General features: G+C 51.6%; 1 protein-coding gene across 11 annotated transcripts in view; it reads right to left on the reverse strand.

Moving 5' to 3' along the window:
• The window catches only part of LOC111151623 (kinase suppressor of ras 1), a 163,609-nt gene that overhangs the window by 101,682 nt on the left and 44,350 nt on the right, over window positions 1–17,577 (reverse strand). Inside the window, exon 1 of one of the 11 annotated variants that reach the window (XM_022509733.1) lies at window positions 9,360–9,584. The exons of 7 other annotated variants lie outside the window; for them this stretch is intronic. Coding sequence is in view for 1 of the 4 variants with exons in the window: in XM_022509728.1 (XP_022365436.1) it covers window positions 1,228–1,248 (21 nt within the window). In the remaining 3 variants the exon portion in view is untranslated. Of the gene's footprint in view, window positions 1–1,227; window positions 1,384–8,265; window positions 8,290–8,714; window positions 8,776–9,359; window positions 9,585–17,577 lie in introns of those variants that run through there. 3 more of the 11 variants (XM_022509735.1, XM_022509734.1, XM_022509728.1) reach the window with 3 other exon arrangements.

Below are 17,577 nucleotides of genomic sequence, written 5' to 3' on the forward strand. Positions count from 1 at the left end.
CATGCCCAGGCTGTCTGGCTTTACAGCACGGCTCTTGGCCTCTATGCCATGTTACCTGTCATAACAATACCAAACCCCTGTGGTCTGAATCTGAATGAATCACCCAGCAGAGGTGGACACCACTGGCACCTTCTGGAATGAAGAACCAATCCCTCCTTCATTAGTGAAGGCAGCTCAACGGGAAAGGAGACTTACAGGAAGCACCCCACGCACCCTGAGGATTTAAACAGCCCCAGACAGACCCACTGACCAGTATTCCCAGCTCAGACCTGTCCCCAGCCAGCAGGTGCCCGTTCAGTGGCACAGTCAAAGCCGTTCCAAGGCTCCCACCCTGTCCCGTTTGGTAAGAGTTCCTCTGAAGCCATGAACAGAGCGGCAAGAGAGCCCATACATCGTTCCTCCCTTTCTGACTTGTGTGGGCATCCGTCCCTAGCTTTACAGGACCACTCCGGTGGAAGGCAGATGTGGCAAGGCTCTCCTGATTAGGCCCCTTCTCTTGGTGGAAACACTGAGGCACCTGGGAGCGTGAGTCAAGCTGACTTTGTTCTGCGATGCTGGGAAGGGCGCTGGCTCTGCGCCAGGAAAAGCCTGCTCCTGACACGACGTGATCATTGCCCAAGCCTCCGAGGGAGAGGAGCACCCCCAGTGAGCCTCTGGAGCAGTTCCCATGCACTGACACCCTCTCCAAGGCCACGGGTGCCATTCAGGTAAGGCAGCACCAGCTTGGGCAACACCAGGGGGCCAAAGGTTCTCTCCAGGGCCCGCTGCTGCGGGACACCCCACCCTGCAGTATCCCTATTTCATGGAGACCCTGGGGTTGAGGTGCTTTGTGCATTTCTGAACCCCAGAGAAAGTGAGAAACACCCAGCCCATGCCCCACCCTGAAAGCAGGCCCTGCGGGGCCTCGGGACACCTCCTCCCCCAGAGCCCTCCAGGCCCTCCAGCTGCACACCATCTGGCACTTTCTACCCTGTCCCCCCACCCAGCTCACTAGACAAACAATACCCTTCCAGACACTGCAAGAAGCCCTAGGCAGGTAAAGATGGACTTTGCCCTTGGGTCATTCTCAGGCCAGGAACAGAGAGATCCTTCCCTAGGTTGGGGGAGCATCCCAGCCAGGGACTCACAGATGGTTGGCAATGACACCTGACCTCTTTAGATCTCAGAGAGGTCTGGATGAGCCTGACAGATCTTCTAAGCTCCCATTTCTTCTGCGAAGCAACTCACCAGCATCCTTAACCCTCCCATGGGCTGCACACATCTTCGGACTGTGCAATCTTCCAATACTGGGTACTTGAGCCTTTGCCCACAGTATCCAGATAAACAGAAAACACACGCCACCAGTCTAATCCAAATCCTAGCTTCTTCTTGTTCTATCGAGAATACACCAGTCAGCATTGGAGAGACCCCGAGATCTCAGCGGTGTAAATAACAGAGGTTGGCCCTCATTCACACTGTATGGGTGCAAGAGCTGACCCAGAGCTCTGCCGTGGTCCTCCTTACTCCAGGACGCAGGCTGCTGGTGCCTCCACCATCCAGGAGCTCTGACGGTTGCCACAGTAAGGAGGAAACAATGCGGTAAATTGTACCTGAGCTCTTAAAAGTTTCCACTTTGCAACGTCAGGTTACTTCCTGCTCACGTGTTACTGGCCGACACAAGTCACATCTCCACCTAGCTCTGCGAAGGCAGCAGGTGCAATCCTACCTCGTGGTCAGTGGGAGAACCAGAAGTAGATGGTGAACTGTAGCAATGACCGCAAGCAGGGTTCAAGCAGAAATTAATGCTGTCAGGGACGCCTGGGGTGGCGCAGTCTGCTGAGCGGCTGCCTTTGGCTTAGGTCACGATCCTAGGGTCCTGGGATCCAGCCCTGCATTGGGCTCCCTGCTCAGCGGGAGCCTGCTTTTCTCTCTTCCCCTGCCTGCTGCTCCCCCTGCTTGTGCTCTCTCCTTCTCTCTGACAAATCCATTAGTTACTTTAAAAAAAGAAGTTAATGACATCAAACTGGGTGAAAGGCTGAATATGGCTGTTTCTCACTCTCTCGAGATCATTTCCCAACCTCCCACTGCTGACGCTTGGTTTGGACCCTTCCGTGTTTACGGGGCTGGCCCGTGCACTGCCGGTGCTCAGCGGCATTCCTGGCCTCTCCCCACAAAAGGACAGTGGCAAACCCAAACTGTGGCAACCAACGAACGTCCCCGGAGGATGAGATGGTCCCCCAGGTGAGGACCTCTGCTTTAGATTTAGAAGAAAGCATAATTTCTCCTAAACAAAGTAACAGCATCCTCCTCCCTCCAGATATCCTACTCAGAACTACCTGAAGAGACAGTTTCTCTCATTTGCGGTACAGGAATAACCATCGGTACCCACCTCAAAGGGTCGGTGTGAGGATGAAACCAGTGAATGCTTGTGAAGCAATCAGCACGGGGCCTGGCACCCCAGGAGGGTGACGCCGCCTCCATGTAATATGGAGTCATTGTTAAGGTCCCCACCAGAGCTGTGCTGGCAGTGCAGGCCCAGAGAAGACACGGGAAGGGCCAGGCACAGATCTCGCCCTGAGACAGCAGCACAGCCCCTCCCTCAGCCCAAGGTCATCGCTGCCCCCGCCTCCAAGTTCAAGGCTGGGTGGCAGGGCATTCTTGCCATTGGCTCTCCAGCCCCCAAGGCCTAGAGCCAGACATCTCTTGTCATCACCATGCCGATGGACAGTCGGGTAGAATGTGCAGGCGCTCCAGTGAGGGCAAGCAATGGATGATAAACAAGCGTCTGCCCAGAAGAAAGCCCTGACCTGTGACATTGTCACGCTGCCAGCTACTATGATCATCTGTGAGATGGTCCTCCTCCCAAGGCTGGGGGCCAGCCAGCCCCTCCTAGCAACTACACCCCAGCCCCCATGAGTCAAGCAGCCCTTTTCCCCAGGGCTGGAGGGTAGGGGAGGGGGAGCAGAGGGTGCAGCTGACTTTAAATCAGCAAAAGGAAAAGTGAAGGAACGTGGAGGCAAAATGTCAGAGCCTAAGACATTAAGTTTCCACTGATGCCTTACTTGGGTCACAGGCTCTCAGAATCGGCAAAGAGGCCTTTCAACGACTGCCACCTTGTCTCACAGGACCTCTTCCAAGGGCCAGCCCTGGGACAGTCCAGGCCACACTAGAAGGCTCTGATGGGCCCACGGTTCTCCCACATTGGAGCTGGTTAGGAGCAACAGCCCCAAATCAGCAGACCGGGCTTGGAATTCCAACTCTGCCATTTACTTGCTGTCAGCTTTGACAAGCTCCTGAGCCTTGCTCATCTTCAGGGCCCTCACCTACCATGGTGGGGTCTGCACCCTGCACTAAGGTGCCAGCCAGGCCAGGAGGCAGGCATGGCGGTGGGAATCCAGCCCACAACCCGGACCTCTGGACTACTCCAATCCCACGGATACCCTTTAGGAATCTGCATGAAATTTGCATGCATAATCACATACACCTGTCAGAATAGCTCCAACGCAAGAAACAACAGGTGTTGACAAGGATGTGGAGAGAAGAGAGTCCTGGGGCACTGTTGGTGGGAATGCAAGCTGCTGCAGCCACTCTGGAAAACAGCATGGAGGTTCCTCAAAAAGTTAAAAATAGAGCTACCCTACGACCCAGCAATCACACTACTGGGTATTTACCCAACAAATACAAGAACACGAATTCGAAGGGACACATGCTCTCCTATGTTTATAGCAGCATTATCTACAACAGTCAAGATAGGGAAGAAGACCAAGTGTCCACCGACTGATGAACGGATAAAGAATGCATGGTAGATATAGACACTGGAATATTACTCAGCCATTAAAAAGGATGAAATCTTGCCATTTGCACTGACATGGCTGGAGCTAGAGTAGAAGGCCATGTGAAATAAGTCAGTCAAAGACACACGCCATACGATTTCATTCATTTGTGAAATTAAAGAAACAAATGAGCAAAGGGGGGAAAAAGAGGGGGGGCAAACCAAGAAACAGACAGACAGTTACTAGAGGAGAGTGGGGGAATGGGGAAAATAGGCAATGGGGACAGGTGATGGGGATTAAGGAGCACACCTGTTGTGATGAGCACGGGGTGATGTATGAAAGCATCAAATCACTATACTGTATGCCTGAAACTAGTATGACACTGTATGTTAACTAACAGAAATTAAAATAAAAACTTAAAAAAAAAAAGAGAGAGAGATCTGCTGGCCCAGGCCACAGCAGCCCAGCCAATCCTCAGTGCCTCCACCTCCAAATAAGGAGAATCATCCCAGATCTCTGTAAGGTCATTATGAGGACTGACGGCAATGCATGCACGTGTTCAGTGGTGGCTGGCACGCAGGACAGGCTCGGTGATCGCTGCGATGATAATTATGATAAATCCCAATGATGATGACGACTTAATTTATAGCCTTGGCCAATGTCCTGCTGCCAAAACAACTAGAACAAACTGAATGCTGCCTTGTGGGGCTGCCACGAGGACTGAAGGAGATAATGTAGGAGAGCAGCATAGAACAGGAAGGGGTTACTAAGTCCCAACAGTTATTATTACAGACTTGCACAGCCTTTGGTCTAATTTCTGCATCCCAGGGGCGTGGGATCCCTAAATTCTGCATCCCTGGGTGGCTCAGTCGTTAGGCATCTGCCATCAGCTCAGGTCATGCTCCCAGGGTCCTGGGATTGAGTCCCACATTGTGCTCCCTGCTCAGCGGGAAGCCTGCTTCTCCCTCTCCCACTCCCCCTGCTTGTGTTCCCTCTCAGTCTTTCTCTGTCAAATATATAAATTAAAAAATAAATAAATTCTGCATCCTGGAGTCTCACCCAAGCATGATCTCCTGGTAAGGCTGTGTCCAGGATGCAGAGGGGACACTCATGAAGGGGCTGGTGCCAGGCCTGGCGGGGTCAGAGGGTTGAGGCGGCACACACAGAGCAAAGGACTTCAGCCCCTCTGAGCTCCCCTCTCCCCTTCAGGGCTCCCCAGGCTGTGTGGACTTCTGCCAAACCGTCAAATCCCCTTTGCCCCCCTTACAGGCAGAAAGCCTCGCCAGATGCCTTCAACATCACGTTTCAGAGGACTCCTCTGCTTTGGGGGGGCTGATGAATTTACCCCAAAGCCACACAGCAGTATCCCATCCAGTCCCTACTTCTGAATCTTGGCCGGAGGATTTTCAGATGTATTACTAAGCGCCTACCTGAGCCAGACCAGTCTTCACTCCGGGGGTTCCTGAAAGAAGGCTTCACAGGTGCTTTGCCAAATACTTTGCTGAGAGGCCTGGGTCCCACCTCCCTCCCCTTAGCATTCCTGGAAACTTAACCCTCCTGACCTTGGTACCACTATCCCTCTCCCCCAGGCTGCTCCCAGAAGTCCTCCAGAAACTGAATGAACTCGGACCAGACATTTCTTCTGCAGCCACACTAATTTTTTTTTTAAACGTCTCATGGGTCCCTCTGCTCTGTTGTGAACACTCCCAGTGTTCACAGCTTCCCCAGGGCCCAACAGCGGATTTTAAGTCCCTGTGCCAGGCCCCACACCACAGATTCTGGATGGGCTTCAGGCCTCAAAATCCTCCACAGCTGATTCTAATGGTCAGCCAGAGAGGGGACCCGCAACCTAGCCCAGGACCCGCTCGCTGGTGTGGATGGAGATCACCTTGGGGCACACAGAGGCCCGGCGGGGCAGGGCCAAGCAGGGCAGGTCCCAGGCCTCTGTCCCCATCAAAGGTCCCCAGACAATTCTGGGAATGACTCAAGTTTGGGAGCCCTGGAAAACAGGACCTCAGACAGTTCTTAAAAAAAAGGATATGGCCAGTGGGGCTTTGTCCTTTCCTGGGCTGCTTCCCTCAGATTAAAATCACCCGAACAGGATTGTCCCACAAGGGTGGGCGTAAGTAGAGTCGGTCAAGAGACACCTGTAAGGGCCAAGTACCACAGCTGCGGAGAAAAAAACATGCAAACGCTTGCACACAAACACACATGCACGCACACGTTCCTAGGACACCTGTACATACATGTACCCACGCGTACGTGTAACCACATGTACACACTCTCCCCAGCTTTGTGACAACACCTGTTCAAACCTGCCTGCCCATCCCAGAAAGAAAGTGTGGTGCATGCCGGCACGAGCGGGCAGACGCTTCCCAGAAGGAAGTCTTTCCCTCTCGGGCACCTGCTGAGCCTCCCGCAGCCAAGCAGTTTCACTAACAGCGGTTTTCTCGTGGGAAGATGCCACCGCTGCTAGGATTTATTGTTGTTTCTTAAATCTACTCACTTCTTAAAAAATTAACATAACCGCTACAAAGGGGACACTCATCCGTGCCACACAGAGATTTCCAGAAAAACGAGAATAACTAAAACAAAACAATGTTATTAAACCTGGCGGACCCTGTTCTCGGCGGAACTCAGGGACCCTGAGGCTCATTTCTTCCTGGTCGTGCTCCTTGCTTCTTCAAAAGGGAAATGGCTTCAGACCCTCTCCTCAAAGCCACTGAAGGGCTTCTCATGGGACTTAAGGTAACTAATGCCACATCTGGGCATCCCCTAAAATCGTCTGGGGTGCCCAACCTGCCTTTTGTCCCTAGCTGAGTCTTCCAGAAAGGATGGCAATACGGAGAAGTGAAAGATACCAGGATTGCTCGCCCCATGTTGCAAAGAGGTCAAATCCCACCCAAGGCCACAGCAGCCCACGGCCCAACCCTCCGTACAGACTACTCAACTGACCCTAGCTTCAGAGTCTGCCCAGGGGCTCGCCATTCCCTCACTTTCATGCAAATGGGTAGGGGTGGAGAAGGATTGTGAAGAAGGCCCAAGACGAACTCAGAGGTATGGCCGCTGTCCCCCACGTCGAAATGAAGGGGCAACTGAGAGTACCATGAGCCCACCAGCCCACCACCCCACCACGGTGAGCAGCTCCTCGTCCCCCTCTCCCAGCATCCCCTTCTCCCGCACCAGAGGGAGGAAAAGACCACTTACTGCTGGCCCCAAAGAAAATACCAGAACAACGAGGATCTGACACTTCCTGTTTACATAACAATGAAAACAAATATGGGCTTTTAAAACTATCAGAACAGAAGCAGAACTTACAGGGTAGGTCTGGGGTGCTCAAGCATCCTCATCCCAAGAGGACAGGGCAGGGCTGTGCCTTCCAGCAGATTCACCAGCACCCCCCGCCCCCCAGAGAGCTGCTTCCCCCACCTCTACACCGCTAGCTCCTCCAACACATTTTTCATCCACCCTCAGCTGGAAAGACTAAGAGGAGGAAAACGCCCCTACATTTGGCTGGGCGCTGGGAATACCGAGGGCCGTGACCTCATGGCAAAAGGCATGAAGGACTTAATCATTAACCTGAGGTCCCCAGGCCTCGCTCACTGGTTACCATGGCACCCAGGAAGTCCCAATCTGCATTCCTGCTTTCAGGCCGGGTCCACCTCAGCCCCAGCAGAGGCCCAGCAGGACAGGCCCTGCTGGACAGGCCCTTGCAGTGCCAGGGCCTCCCTTGGGCCCAGGGGTGTGAGGAGAGGGGACCAGGAAGTCTGGCTGGGACAAATTTCAAAAACTTAGAATCAGCTGCAAGGCTGGACAAAACAGAGAAAAGAGGGCAGCAAATTATTTGGGTTTTTCTACTCAACTCATGGGTTTTAAAGTTTCTAAGGGAAACTGGGGTTTCGTTATACTAGCTCTTCTTTTGTGTACGCCCTCCTCCCCCCTGCCTATCTTATTAAACATAATTAGAGACAAACAAAAGATGCGTCATGGCTGTCTCTTTCTGGTCACATTTGGGTGGTTGGAGATAAGACAGTCCCTCCGGCAAACATTAACCACCACCCGAGGGCCTCAATCTCTTACCAGAATAAGGCCGCAGTTACTGAAGGAGAGACAGGCCTATCCTGGGAGCTTGGCCAAAGTGGATTCAAACTGCCAAGAATGACCACTGGTCTGAGAGGTCCCAACAAGCCAAAGCCTGGGGGTCCTCATAGGGCAGCGGCAGGGCCTAGAAGGTTCCAGAAACATTTACTATCTGTTCACACAGGACCCAGCCATTAAATTAGGCTTCCAGGCAATGGCATCCCATCCCAAAAATGATGCATTTTCCAAACTGTTTCCTCCAAGCTCCCAGGGGCAACACTGGGCAGCAAAGTTTATAACCATAACGGGAAAATAGAATCTCACAAAACATAACCCAAAAAAAAAAACCCAAAACGTGACTTTAAGCTTTGAAGAGAATGTCTGTGCCTGATCGGAGACAGATAGCTCCAAGAAAACTGAACCCACTACAGACCTGCCATCGACTCAGGTTCCATCCGAGGTACTGCAGGACTGATGAACCAAGGAACCCTTGGTGAAAACTGGCTCCAGTATTCTGAAATTGCACTGATTAAAACACCCACACTTGGTAGTCATGTCTCACCTGGTAGACACAGTCTTACCGGTCACCGTTCAGAGAATGTCAGGGCTGGAGGGGGCATTAGAAATGATCACCGAGGGGCGGCTGGGTGGCTCAGTGGGTTAAAGCCTCTGCCTTCGGCTCAGGTCATGATCCCAGGGTCCTAGGATCAAGCACCGCATCAGGCTCTCTGCTCAGCAGGCAGCCTGCTTCCTCCTTTCTCTCTCTGCCTGCCTCTCTGCCTACTTGTGATCTCTGTCTGTCAAATAAATAAATAAAATCTTAAAAAAAAGAAAGAAAGAAAGAAAGAAAGAAATGATCACCGAGTCTGTCTCATTACCCACCTCCACCCCTGTGGCCGGAGGAGGGGGGCCGTGTCCCAGGGAGACGCAGGAAATAGGTCGAAGTCATCATCCAGGCAGACGCGAGGACCCACGTCCTGGAACCCAGGGTCCAGGCTGTCGGCTGCACCCCACCTCGTCTGTGTTGAGGGGGCCGCTGTGGTCTCCTCTTGAATTAACACACAGACATAAACACAGGCACACACAGCCACACCAGGGCAAATGCACAGATAAACTGCTTTTCTGCCAAGACACCAGATCGGGCCAAGGGAGTGAGAGATCAGGAATAGAGACCTGAGCGGGGTGGGGGTGGAGTGGTGGGGAGCGCGGGGTGAGAGGGGGAGGTAAGGAAGGGGGAGCTGCTCCTGAAACACCCCTGATCCCCTCTGCCCCAAAGGCACTCCTTCTTGAAAACCTATAAGCTCCTTCCCTGCGAAGACCAAGCTTCTCCAAAACCAGGCTCAGCTTTTCCAACTGCTCTCTCCACCCAACGGATACAGGAGACAGCCAGAAAACAACCCGGACCTCCGGCTCTGGGCAGACCTCACAGCTGCTCCGCACACCTGAGGCCTCCAGCCAGAGGAAGCCCGCCCTCCCTTCACTCGTGTTCCACACCGCCCCCCAACCGCCCTGACGGACTGCACCCACCTTGAGCCTGTGCTGCCCCGGAGCCCCTTCCCTGTGTCTCTCCGGCCGCAGACTCAGAGTCAGAGCAGGATCACCTGGGGCACCTGCTCCTGGGCTGGGCCAAGGGACACTGCCAGGGCTGCCTCCCAGGCTCAGGGAGCCACCCAGCAGGCCACACTGAGTCAGAGGCCAGGGTCCAAAATCGGCTTCCTGGAGGACTCGGAAGGGACGCGCCCAAGAGCGCTCTCGGAGGAGCTCCCTTTACCAGGACATCTACACGGAGGGGGCTGCCCACCGAGATGAATCTCCATCGGGGAAGATCGGGGAAACAGCTCCTTAAGAGCCATTTTACGTCGTTGGTTTTTAAAAAATGCAAATGCCAGAAATCTCCTTCCTACTCTTTATTGCTTTTCAATGTAAATTAAAAGACCTGTTCCTTCACGTCTCTGGAATCCAAAATATCAGTCCCTCGACTGGTCTCCACGGAAACATTAACCCTGTGGAGTCACGGCAGGCTGGCGTCTGATTAAGGCCCTGACCAGGCCCAGGACCCCAGGCAGGTGAAATCCAACCTTTTCACTTGCTTTCCACACCTGGAATGGCTGCATTCTCACTCAGAGGTGGGGCTTCCGAATTACTGCCACCTGCAGACGGACGCCTTCCCGCCTTCCCTTCCTCACTTCCGACAGACCCACGTGCTCAATGAACCTCCTACAACACACCCCGGCACATACCCACCTCTCCAGGAAGAATCCTGTACGTTCCCTGCCCAAAACCCCATGGCAATTTCACTCTTGGATTTCCAGTCTTTGTTTAAAGAGCCTTAAAAAAAAAAAAAAACAAAAAAAAAAAACCTCTACTTGTTCCTGGAAGCTTGTTTTACTTCTTTCCCCAGCTGTCCAACAGGGGAAGTGGAAGAGGAGCCCGGTTTCTAGTTCACAGTGACCAGTGAGCATCTCCAGGCCTCTGCTCTGTCTCTCTCCGGCCAGGCGGAGGTAGAGGCGGCGAGCATCCAGCCAGCCACTCACACCACAGAATGGGAACCTCGGGGACCCCAAATTAAAGGCAGTAAACAGCCAAACCTCCTGGCCGAAGCAGGGGCTGTTTTGCTTTGTTATCTTTTCAGCAGCAGGCACAAGCCTTTGACCCTGCCACCAAATATAACCAGCACAACTTAGAATGCTCGGCAGATCGCATTATTCCCCATTCAGCGGCCCTCCCTCTCCACTCTACCCCGTAATTACAGTGAGTCTGGGGTTGGGATTTTTTATGATGCTGCTTTTTCAGCGTGTGACAACCCAGAAGGGTTATTTATCTACAACGGTCCCTCTGCTACAGCCGTAATTACACGCCTGCCTGCACCTGGTCGCATCTGAAATCATTCCAGACCCCCAATCTTCTGTTCACAACCCCAGCTTACAACATCCCTAGAACAGAACCCGGGGACAACTGCAATCCACTCGGTGCCATAGCTGGACAAAAGCAGCTTCTACAATATGGACGGGGGCCCAGGGAAAGGTTCCCGACAACCACCCAGGAAAGCAAGTCAGTCTGAATCCTCCGTGTTCTCTCCCTGCTCTGGGTAAAAACCCACCCAAGAGAACGCTGCGCGGAACAGCACACAGAAAGCTGTACTTAACACAACGGGCACTGTTCACCGTGCCATGAAAACGGAGGGCACAGAGCAGAAAGCACAGGGTGGCCCCGCTTTTTTAAAGTTCTGTCCCAGGCACCTGAATAGCTCAGTTGGTTAAGCGACTGCCTTCGGCTCAGGTCATGACCCTGGAGTCCCAGGATCGAGCTCAGCATCAGGCTCCCTGTTCAGCGAGGAGTCTGCTTCTCCTTTCCCTCTGCCCCTCCCACTGCTTGTGCTCCCTCTGTCAAATAAACAAATAAAATCTTTTAAAAAATAAAAATAAAATTCTTTTTCTCTCTCCACACACACACAGGTACATGTATGTTTTTTTGTTTTTTTTGTTTTGTAAGGTACATGTGTTTTAAGAGTGATTTTAAAATTCTCTTTATGGGGCGCCTGGGTGGCTCAGTGGGTTAAGCCGCTGCCTTCGGCTCAGGTCATGATCTCGGAGTCCTGGGATCGAGTCCCGCATCGGGCTCTCTGCTCAGCAGGGAGCCTGCTTTCTCCTGTCTCTCTGCCTGCCTCTCTGCCTGCTTGTGATCTCTGTCTGTCAAATAAATAAATAAAATCTAAAAAAAATAAATAAATAAAATTCTCTTTATGTTTTTACACTTCTCCAATTCTCCACGAGGAACACATACCTGGTTTTATAATCAGATATAAAATTACTGCAGGGAAGGAAGAAAAAGAAACTCCATTCTGCACTGTCACGGGAAGGGAGCAAGGGCAAAGACACACTAATATATCTCTTCTTGGTTCCCTAGTGTTGTCCAAACAATGGATTTATCACTCTCATCAGGTAAATAGAGCTCAGACTGCTGTCTGTCCAAATACTTTCCCAGGTGGCCTGATCCCACACTGCACATGCTCCTTCTTTAATAACCACGACAATATCAATAAGTTTATATTGTGCACTTACTATGTGCTAGGCTACCATCCCATTTTTTAACTCGTTCTAATTTACTTCTTTAAATGACACCCAAGCCATTAATATTTATCCTCCTTTTACAGATAAGGAAATAGACCCAGAGGGACTGGGTTACTTGTCCAAAGTCACGCAGCCACATCTTGATTTTCTCCTTTGTTTATTGCCTGAATGTGATAGGTCTCTCAATCAGCGGGGGAGAAAATAGGTTTTACAGTTGTTGCGCTTATAAAATGGGGTTTTACATTCTGAGGGACAGGTGAGGCAAGGAGGAAGTTATCTGAGTGGTGATGGGAAAATCCGCCTGAAGTGAGCCACAAAAAAATGATTATCTAGTCTCACCCTGCTGGGAGGACAGGACTGCAAACTGCCCTTGGTTTGTTTTTGTTTTTGTTTTGAAGTATAATCATTAATTCTCTTATCTGGGAGGCCAGAAGAAAGCAAAGGCCTCAGAGAGGACAAAACAGTCTCCAAAGGAAGATTCAAGCTAAACTGCCCTCCCGGCTCTCCCCAGAGCCAAGGCCTCCATGCCCATGTGCTTACTGTCAAACTTGACACCCGGGGTCTCCCATCCACAGAATGTAGAAAGCAGACAGTCTGACGTGAGAAGAACTATGGCATCTAGAGGCAAGACCACAAGATGTGACAGCAATGAAGGAACAAGCAGGAGAAGCCACAAAGCAGCCCCAATAGTCAAAAAAGCAGTCTTGTCTCAGGCCAAGCAGCCCCACAGACCATACCCCATAGGGACTGAGGCTCCCCAGCCATGGTGCAAAATCCGATGCCATTAGATTGTTTCAAAAAACCATGTCTGTGCCTACTGGCGCCATGTAAAATGATTGACATACATTTTGGTGCTCGCAAGAATAAGTGTGTTACCAAGGAAATGGACTTTCTGTAACGTGCATACGTTCCCTATGCTATCCAGCATGTAGTGGCCCCTGCTGTTAGCGGCCTTCCCCCATCCATTCTCCCCTCTTCTGGAACCTCGGGGACCCTTGATTTTGTAGAGAGCACGTAGCTCCCGGGCTCCCTTGCTGCAGGTGGTTGCCCCGTGACCCAGTTCTAGCCACTGAAACGTTAAGGGAAGCCTACTGCTTGGTACTTCTGAGAAGCTCATTTTCCTCATTCAAATGGATAAGAGTCAGTTGGCAAAAACCAGCTTCCAGCCTCTCTCTCGCCTTCTTCCTGCCGGGAATGCAGATGTGAAGTCCAGAGCTGCAGCAGGCATCTTGAGCCTGAGGGAAAAGTTTATGCACCAAGGATGGTACAGCAAAGAGACACAAGGAGTCAACAAGAAGCCCTAGGACTGCCTGCCTTTGAACTTCTTGTTTCATGAGAAAACCAACCCCTTTACTTATTTAACCCAATGTCATCTGGATTTTCCAAACACGGGTCCAAGAGAACCCTGACACATTCATACAGACTGTAATTCCAGGATGATCAAAACGACTCCTAACTATCTTACTGTGTTCCTCCAGGTGGCCTGCAAAGTATCTTGGCATCTTTGGGGTATCTCAATAAACCAGAGGCTGGCCCCCCCGTGATTTACCAGGAGATTTGCCTAGCTGCTGCAAGTGGCAAGTGGCCATTCATTAGCATTGTGTCTATGCTAAGCTGACTCGCTTTTGCAACTTGGAATTTTGCTAGGAAACAAAAAGCGCTTTATGGCAAAGGCGTTAGTGCCACAATGGGACCTTTCTGCTTTGATTATGAAAACACATTAAGAGCTTAGCTGCACCGCAAGCAGCAGCTGGGAGACTCGGTTGAGGCCTGGGCCTTCCTGACCATTCTGCACTGGGGATGCTGGAGGAGAGCCAACACCACTTAGGAGGAAACGCTGTGGGCAGACACCAAAGCTTCGAGGGGCTGGGCATTCAGGCCCACCTGGAGGACTGTGACGGACAGGCCGCACCCGACACTGTTCATCTGCCCTCCTGAGCAATCTGCCACATGATACGCGGTCCACCTGCAGAGTTACCCAGGCACCAAACACAGGACTTACCTTGTGGGAACTCCCACAAGGCCTGGAAAGGTGATGTGGCCCTGCTGGGTGCTCAGAGGCAACCCAAGAAGTACAGAGGCAGGCCAGTAGCCAAGATTCCCACCTGCTGAGCCAAGCCAACACTCCCCAATCTGCTGACCGGGGCTGACATAAAGAAGGAATAAGAGGACACGGTTACACCACCAGGTACATCCCACAGAAAGTAAGAGGACGGGCATGCGCGCGTGTGTGTGCACACACACAGGTGTGTCCCAAAGGTCTGTCCTACAGTGATCACAGCAGGAGTCTGGGTAACATTCCCAAACTGTAAACAAACCAAATGTCCATCAACAGGAGAACAGAAACTGTGCCGATCGCTTGCTGGAACAGTACGCTGAAGTGAAAATGAGTAACAGCCACATGCGCCAAAAATACCTATATTTCACAAACACAACACCAAGCGTAAAAAGCAAAATACTATAGAACACCTACAGTCTGATTCTCCCTATAGAAAATCCAAAAAACAGGGGCGCCTGGGTGGCTCAGTGGGTTAAAGCCTCTGCCTTCGGCTCAGGTCATGGTCTCAGGGTCCTGGGATCAAGCCCCGCACCGCACCGGGCTCTCTACTCACCAGGGAGCCTGCTTCCCTCTCTCTCTCTGCCTGCCTCTCTGCCTGCTTGTGATCTCTGCCTGTCAAATAAATAAATAAAATCTTTAAAAAAGAAAAAGAGGGGTGCCTGGGTGGCTCTGTGGGTTAAAGCCTCTGCCTTCAGCTCAGGTCATGATCCCAGGGTCCTGGGATCGGGTTCTCTGCTCAGCAGGGAGCCTGCTTCCCTCTCTCTCTGCCTGCTTCTCTGCCTACTTGTGACCTCTGTCTGTCAAATAAATAAACAGAATCTTAAAAAAAAAAAATTATAAAAAAGAAAGAAAATCCAAAAAACGGGACAACCTGAAGGACGGTGCTTAGTATGGTAAAATAATCGTTTTTCAGAAGTAGGGCAGTGACAACTGTAAAAGGCGCCCCTGTCCTGGGTGGCTCAGTCGTTAGGCATCTACCCCCAGCTCAGGTCATGATTCCAGGGTCCTGGGATCGAGCCCCACATCCGGCTCCCTGCTCAGCGGGAAGCCTGCTTCTCCCTCTCCCACTCCCCCTAATTGTGTTCCTTCTCTCTATGTCTCTCTTTCTCTGTCAAATAAATAAATAAATAAAATCTTTTTTTTTTTTTTTAAGTCAGGCCAATGTTACTTTGGGGAGTAGGGGGAAGGGATTGTGACCGGGGAGACCTCTGGGGTGCTGGGAAAGTTCCAGTTCTCAATCTGAAAGCAGTTCTAAGGGTGCTCACTCTGTGGTCATTCACTGAGCTGCACTGTTACGTTCTGGGGACTTCTTTGACTCTATTTTATAATAGAAACAGTTAAAAATAAAAAACGAAGAATGATGTTCGGATAACAAACCCAGCCCACTGTGGGTACTCAACACATCTGAACTGAACTTGAATCTCCTGCTACCTTATTACCACCCCCACCCCAGCCAGGGTGCCCCCCACCCTTCTCTTCAGTCAGCTCCCTACAGGTGGCTGGTGATTTAGCAATGGCAAGTGTCCAGCCCGCCAGCTGCCCCCCACAACATATTTGTGTTCACATTTGTCTTCAGCCAGAAACTGGCCGAGGTAACGCATTACATTCTTCCTTAGGTGCTTCTAGTACATTCGTCTCTATCTCCCACAACCAGAGCAACTCTAAGCTCCTGGGAGGAAGGAAATAGTTTGGGACATACACATTTACTCCACAGATTAGTGACGAAGACCTGAAATAGGAGAAGCTTAGAAAGTACTAGAAAGGACGCCGAAAAGAGGTGGATGTTTTGCTGAGCCATCTGAGCAAAAGCTAGGGGCCCTGTCCATGGCTAGGACTTCAGTGGGGAGACAGTGGGTCTGGAGTCTAGCTCGCTCCCAGCCCTGAGGATGGGCCCAAGCTAACCAAACACACACAAGACGGCAAGAGGCTGCACAGAACCACTTTATTGTTTTATGCCGAAAAATTGATGTCTCAGGCTCTCCTACAAAGGCTGTATGACTCTGTATATTCCCCCTGGTGAGTGGGTTTACACTTAAGCAGATGTCTGCTTGGTGAGCCTGTCCTTACCTGACACCTAGCTTGAAAACTGCCACATTTGGGGGCACTGAAGGGGGAAAAACACACACACACACACAAAAAAAACCTGGAAGCTTGCAGCTAGCCACAGTGATGGAAGGCACGGGTTAATGGCTGGGGTGCCCTGTCCCCTGGGCAACCTTGCTTGACTACTGCCAAAGCTCACTTGGGACCCGTCCCCTTTCCTAAGCTTTCGTGGTTGACCAAAGCTGCCCTTAAAGCACACAATCTTTCTATAGAGATGCCTCAACCAAGCCACAGCCAATTCCTCCCAGCCCAGCACTCCACCAGGGTCCTGCAGGAAACCTCCCAACCGTCCACAGGTCCCACATGAGTAGAACCTGACAGATTGGGACAGCAGGCTGTTGTCCTTCCATTCTGAGTTCCAGTCCCCAAGTGCCCACCGATGCCCCCACCCATTCATGGGTGTTAAAAAACCTCTTCCCAGCAGACTAAAGGCAGCCCACACACACGCACACGCTCTCACCCCCAGGCAAGCAAAATTACTCCCAGGGGCTCACTTCACCAGCTTGGAATCCCCAAACCAGGAGGGAAGTAAAAGCAGAGACACTTCCTGGCTCTAAGCCATCATGATGGTGTCTACACCCAACAGTCAGCTCCCTACAGGTGGCTGGTGATTTAGCAATGGCAAGTGTCCAGCCCGCCAGCTGCCCCCACAACACACTTTTCATCCACCTCTTCCCAGACAACCATTCTGCAAGAGCCACGCATCCTGTAAAATCTCTATCCCACCCTCCTAACTTCTTCCCCAAGAACGTGAACACCAAAGAATCTGATAGCAAGGGTTTCTTTGGGAATTTCCAGATTGTTCTTCCAAGGACTGTGTGCACAGGTATGCTCACCCTACCTTCTGAGAACCTGTCTTCTACAATGGGACGATGGCCGTCCAACCCACTGCCAGGAGAGCTGTTAGGACAGGGGACAGGAAGGCACTCCAGGATCTGCTAAGATGCCACGGGGTTTCTGGAGAGGAGCAGCAGCCAGTACGGAGATAATGCCGGGGCCCCAAAGCAGGCCTGGGAGGCTGATGGATGCTCAAAGGATGAAAACTCCTCCATTGCTGAGAACCAAGCCAGGAAGTGGTATTTGTACACTTTAAAAAGGAGCTAGACAAGCAGTCCCCTGACAGCCTTCAGCTCAGACCATAGCCCAGCCCCAATGTTCGGGAAAAGAGAGGCGACTAAGCACTGCTAAGCACAAGCCAGGCATACACAGTCTCCTTTAAACCCTTCTGAGCAACCTACTTCGCAGACCAGGCCACCAAGGCTTGGGGGGCACGTTTTTACCTGGGTTACCCCAATCTCAGTCCACTCAGCTCTTCAGTGTTAGGGCTCTGAATTCTCCAGCTCTGGTGTTTTTTGTTTTTTTTTTAAAGATTTTATTAATTTATTTGTCAGAGAAAGTGAGTGAGCACAAGCAGGGGGAGCAGTAGGCAGAGGGAGAGGGAGAAGCAGGCTCCCCTCTGAGCAGGGAGCCCGACACAGGACTCAATCCCAGGACCCTGGGATCGTGACCTGAG

The sequence above is a fragment of the Enhydra lutris genome, unplaced genomic scaffold, assembly GCF_002288905.1.
Source record: "Enhydra lutris kenyoni isolate GAN:26980312 unplaced genomic scaffold, ASM228890v2 scaffoldscaffold26, whole genome shotgun sequence".
NCBI classification, from domain to species: domain Eukaryota; kingdom Metazoa; phylum Chordata; class Mammalia; order Carnivora; family Mustelidae; genus Enhydra; species Enhydra lutris.